Source organism: Corvus brachyrhynchos, unplaced genomic scaffold (genome assembly GCF_000691975.1).
Source record: "Corvus brachyrhynchos isolate BGI_N302 unplaced genomic scaffold, ASM69197v1 scaffold255, whole genome shotgun sequence".
Taxonomy (NCBI): domain Eukaryota; kingdom Metazoa; phylum Chordata; class Aves; order Passeriformes; family Corvidae; genus Corvus; species Corvus brachyrhynchos.
In genome coordinates, this window is record NW_008238358.1 from 98,816 (window position 1) to 103,977 (window position 5,162).

Consider the following 5,162-nt stretch of genomic DNA (forward strand, 5'->3'; position numbering starts at 1 on the left):
GGTCAGCTGGTCCTAGGTGGGGCCCAGTGGAAGCCATAGACTATGTACCAAAGCAGTCTGAGGCAACAGTGCCTGAGTGGGAAGCAAAGTGTGAACCTGGTGCACAGCATGGCTCGATACAGCTGCCATGTAATCTGGCTCTGTTGCACTTATTTAGTGCTAGCAGACCGCTGATTCTTCAGAATGAAGCTGAAACACCAAGATACCCAAGGACTGTTGAAGAAAACAGGAAAAGGCTGATGTCTCCATCAGTGCTGGTAGCCTTGATCAGCCCACAACACTGTGTTAGAAAGTGAGCAAGGAAAGAAAACAGATTTCAAATTTATTTACTTGCTTGAAGGCTAGATTGAGGAGAAGGAAAGATCACGTATATCCATGTACAGAAGAAAGACACTTGAATTTTCTAGTCTGTTTGGAGGGCAAAGGACCTTGTAATGAGCAGAAGTTATTTTGTCATCTGCCTGTGCAGTCAATCACTTCAAAATGAGTATCAGTACTAGCATTCATTTTAGTTCTGGCACTACTTCTCACTTTTGGCACTTCTTGGCTCTATGTAATTGCCAGAATTTGAAACTGTGATCTTAGTCATCAAAAGCTGACAAAACCAAAATAATTTTCATCAATGAAGGCTAAGGACATGCAGTATTGTGAACAGATCATTCCAGATTTTAACACTGAGTATAAACTGTAAAGGGTTTATTGTCAAAATATATTTACAGTATATCTTGAGGTACATATTATGTCCTGTAAAATAGTTAATGATTGTGGTGGTCTTTATTTCCCCTCTTTTTCTTAGGAGGAGAGGAAAATATCTAACTGTACCACAGATGTAAATTTCTGAAGCATTTTTCTTTACTTTCCTGCCTCCTTCCTAGAAGTTCTGCTGTATTCTCTTGTGCAAATTTCCATTATTTCATCTTCATGTCTTTAAAATATTAGTCCAGTGCTTGTGTTTTGGAGCCCGTCTGGAGGACTACTGATATGGAAGTTTGCTGTAAAGCAATAGGCTGTGCAGCCTGCCCGACTAAACATTCCCTGGCTTTGTGTTACACTGGGCTGCTCCTGACCTCTTGCTCAGAAAGTCTCCAGGCCATTTCGGGTTGGTTTAGACTTTCATGCCCTCATGCCTAATCCTTAGGCAGACAATTTATTTGTTTTTGTGACCACTCAGTGCAGATCCCTGCTGTGCAGTTGGTCAAAAATGCTACAAAACAGAATACTGGAAGTGTAAATACATGGAAGATTATCAGTAGTTTAGCTTTTTTTCCTCCTACTCTAAGTTGGTATTGAGGGTGGTCTGTCTGGAGAAGCATGACTTCCTTCAAAAGACATCTGCTTATGATATATTTTAATGTAAGTGGATACACATTTAGAAATATTTGTAATTAAAGCCTCTGAGGAGAAAAATATAAGAAGAGCAACATTAGAATTTTTGCTAAATGATGATTTTTTCGAGATTCTGTTTCTCTGTACATCACACCAGAATTCAGCTATCAGTATTTGAAAATACACACTCAAAGGAGCCCTGATGTACACCTTCCTTATAATAGCATGTGTCTTCATAATGCAAACTATCTCATAACCCTGTCTCAAGAGCAATGATGTTTCCCCCTATTGTGCAAATAAAAGAACTCCACAGAAAGCTGACAGGGCCAAAATGAAACAGGTTTTGTGTCTATGGCTGTTCTGATGAAAATCTCACTAATTGAAAGGACAAATTACAAAAAAAACGCCAATCTTTGAAAATAAATCTGTTGCAGCGTACTGAGATTCCCAGTTGAATGTGTGGTGGCTTGTATTTAAAGAAATCCCTTTACAGGCAAACGAATGCTTGGAAACCTTCTTAATTTTTTGCCTTTTTTTTCAAGTCGTCACCTCTATGGACTTAAAGGCAGTTGGTGTAATTTACCAGCATGGTACCCCTGTGTGTGGTCTGTGATGCCAGCAGGTCTGTTCTTGTCGATTGCATGCAGGTTTGTCTTCAGACTTATCTCAGATTCTTGGATTTGTGACTGTTGAGTCACAAAATGTTTTGCCTGGCATTAATCATAAAGTGGCAAGTGGTTTATTTATTTGTCTTTAGTCCCAATGATTAGACCATGGAGTAGCATTCAATTAACATTTGAGTCTTTTTTTTTCTTCTTTTCCCCCTCACTTTTCACTTGATGTGAATTCTATGTACTGCATTGAATAGATGCAAGGTCAGGAAGCATCAGTTAAGGACTAATGGAGCTGACTTCCGATGCTATTAGTGAAAACATGACTCATGTTCTAAGGATTTGCAGTTGGATTCCTGTAACTTTTGGTATTTCTCTTTTATTGTTTTCAGTAGTTGTTTTCCTAGAACACACAGTGATCGTGAAGGAATTACTATATTAAAAACAATAGTGACATATTCATTTGTTTAAACTCATCCTAGTATGGATAAATTGAGTATTAGCCACACACAGCATTTCTGACACAGTAGATGCACTTGATGCACTTAAAATTTTCTTCTGATCTTTACTGTTCAGAAATACCTTTAGTGAGGGAGAAAAGGCAAATATTCAAATGGTAAACATCTCAGGGTGTTTTTGTAGTGAACAGACAGAATTATCTGAAGAGCACTTATCAGTGTGAATCAGTTCTCTGTTTCTGAGCAGCTGGAAATAGCAGCATGATTACAGGGAGAAAATAGTGAAAATATCTATATAGCATTTTTCCTGTGATAATGTTCAGATTTTTTTTGTTGACAGTAGAACTGAGTAATTCTAAGCTGGTAAATCACATAAAAACCTGAGCCATATGCCGAAAGGAAATTCCTGAAGCCCTGATCCTCTTTCTTGAGGCTGTATAGTGGCATGGGGATGAACTCTATGCCCCCAGAGCACTGTGACAGTAAGTGTGAGCCACAGGATGGACTTGGGAAACTACGGACAATTCCCAGTTCCTTTGTGATTTAAGGAAAGTAATTTAATGTAGTCTGTTTATCTGTTCTCCTCTTGGAATAGGACAATAAGTTTCACAATCTGATTCAAGTGAAGTCTGTTACAAGTGCGTGTGATGATCAGACTCACCGGTAGTGGCAGCCGAGCAGGAAAGCTGAGAACATCTACTGTTTCTTAGATGACTGCTTGGAGCACCCATATTCAATTCTAATGCCACTCATGTTCATTTCTGAAACTATATAGAAGTGCATTTTGTATAAATAGAGGTGTAAAATGGGGCTGGAGAGCAACAGAACTCATTTTGAGGTTTGGTTTCTTTTCTGGTTTATGATGGGGAATTGAAGAGCTTCCTGTGCTCTTGTTGGTTTTTCCCTTGGTAGAACTTCTGGGAATGGTGCCTTCCCCTCTTGTCTTTGTTAGAAATCTCTGCAGGATGAGAGAACAGAAGCTTGAGTTCATTTTATTAGTTCTATTGAATTATTTTGACATAGTTTGTCTGGTACACAAATACAGGAGGAATGGAAAATTGACATTTCATTATAAATCATTCATAATTTGTTGTTTAAGTTTTACTTTTTGACCTCCTCAGTGTCAGCCTATCTGTTGCTCCTAAAGTTGTCTGCAGTAGCAAGTTTTTCAGTGGTGTATGACATGTAGGCATTCAGTTGCCATTTATTTGTTTCAAAATCTCTCATGCTCTTTCATTAAAGGGTTAATTAGAAAAGATCTGAATGTCTAATGAGTTCTATGTGATGAACAAACAGAGTTTATTATGAAATTTGCCTTATAAAGGTAAATTCAGGGTTTTAAAGGATGACTTCAGCCATACAGCAGATGTCCTGTGAAACCTGTGCTGCCACTTACTTTGGTGCTAAGTCTTGGTTGGGTTTGTATGCTGGGACATTTCATGTCTGGGCAGATACACTTCATAGCTTGATCTGTAAATGGCTTCTGCATTTTGCTGATTTGAGGATACACTGCTGGTGCATCCTGGGTCTGTGAAATCTCTAAGGCGTTGTACAGTGAACTGCTTATGGATCTGTAGCATCTGGTGAGCACGCATGTCTGCAGGGACTTTGCCCTTCATGTTTCTAGCAGGTAGCAAATGAACTGGATATATCAAATAGAGCAGTTCAGGAGCCTTAATCTTCATAGGATAAGTTATTTATTTTAATTGCTCTTGTTGTTTAATGAAGATCTTAACATTAAGGTATTTCCTTGGGTTTGGATCTATATGAGCTGAAGACAAACAAGAGAATCCAGTAGTTGTAGTCTTACCCTATCATCTCGCCTGCCTTGGAGATGAAAAAGAGCAGGTAGCCCAGCTGAGAAATAATTTTTGTGTCCTGTTGCTGCACTCTGAGTACTTGGAGACATGCAAGAATTGCAGAATCATTGAGGTTGAGAGGGACCTCTGAAGGTCATCTTGTCCAACTCCTTGCTGAGGCAAGGTCACCTAGAGCCAGCTGCCTGGGACCATATCCAGATGGTTTTTTAATATCTCCAAGCATGGAGAAGGAGCTTTGGAATTGCTTCCAGCTAAGCTGCTACAGAGAGTGTTAGTAGCTGCCCTCCAACGTTGCAGGTGCACAGCTCCCAAAGGACAGGGAGATTTGTTTCAGCTCTGAATGCTGAATGAACCCTGCATACCTGTTGGCTCCCATGATGACTGAAAACTGACAAACAATGTCATCCATGTGGAACATGTGTAAATCCAAATGAGCCAACGGTATTTTACTTTGAAGAGTAAGATTTCTCTTGAAATAGGTCAACTTTTAAAGAGGCACTCCAGAACTTCTGTGTGTTTTTTGTAGTAGTATTTTGTAGTACTTCTTTTGGGCAAGTTTTAAGGCATATAGCATATTCACCTAGGTAGAGACTTCTTTCAAGACCTGACCTAGAAGTACTCCAGTATTAAAAGCTTTTAAACCTGACTAGTTTCCACTGTCTGGAAGAAGGACATCCCAGAGCAGGAATAATGGACTGAAGTCATGTACAGTAACTGAAGCAGCTCATCTATTCTTTTGTTCTTCAAGATGGTTTCTGTACATCTGAATGCCCTACCCAATTTTCTTCGGCATTACAACTTCAACAATGAACATAAAGAGGCCATAGAGAAAAATAAAGTAGCTTTTGTTCCATGTCCCCTGTTTTCCAGATGTTCTGTGCCATCAGGGAAGGGGCAGGGGTCAGCAGAGTATTGCAGTGGGTACTGCTCCCACAGGGGCCGTGCTT

At 39.6% G+C, this 5,162-nt stretch overlaps 1 protein-coding gene across 1 annotated transcript in view; it reads left to right on the forward strand.

The window, feature by feature from the left end:
- Positions 1-2,840: 2,840 nt before the first annotated feature.
- The window catches only part of BMPR2 (bone morphogenetic protein receptor type 2), a 60,339-nt gene continuing 58,017 nt past the window's right edge, over positions 2,841-5,162 (forward strand). Inside the window, exons 1-2 of the mRNA XM_017735558.1 lie at positions 2,841-2,877; positions 3,517-3,580. Of these exons, the coding sequence (XP_017591047.1) occupies positions 2,841-2,877; positions 3,517-3,580 (101 nt within the window). The remainder of the gene's footprint in view (positions 2,878-3,516; positions 3,581-5,162) is intronic.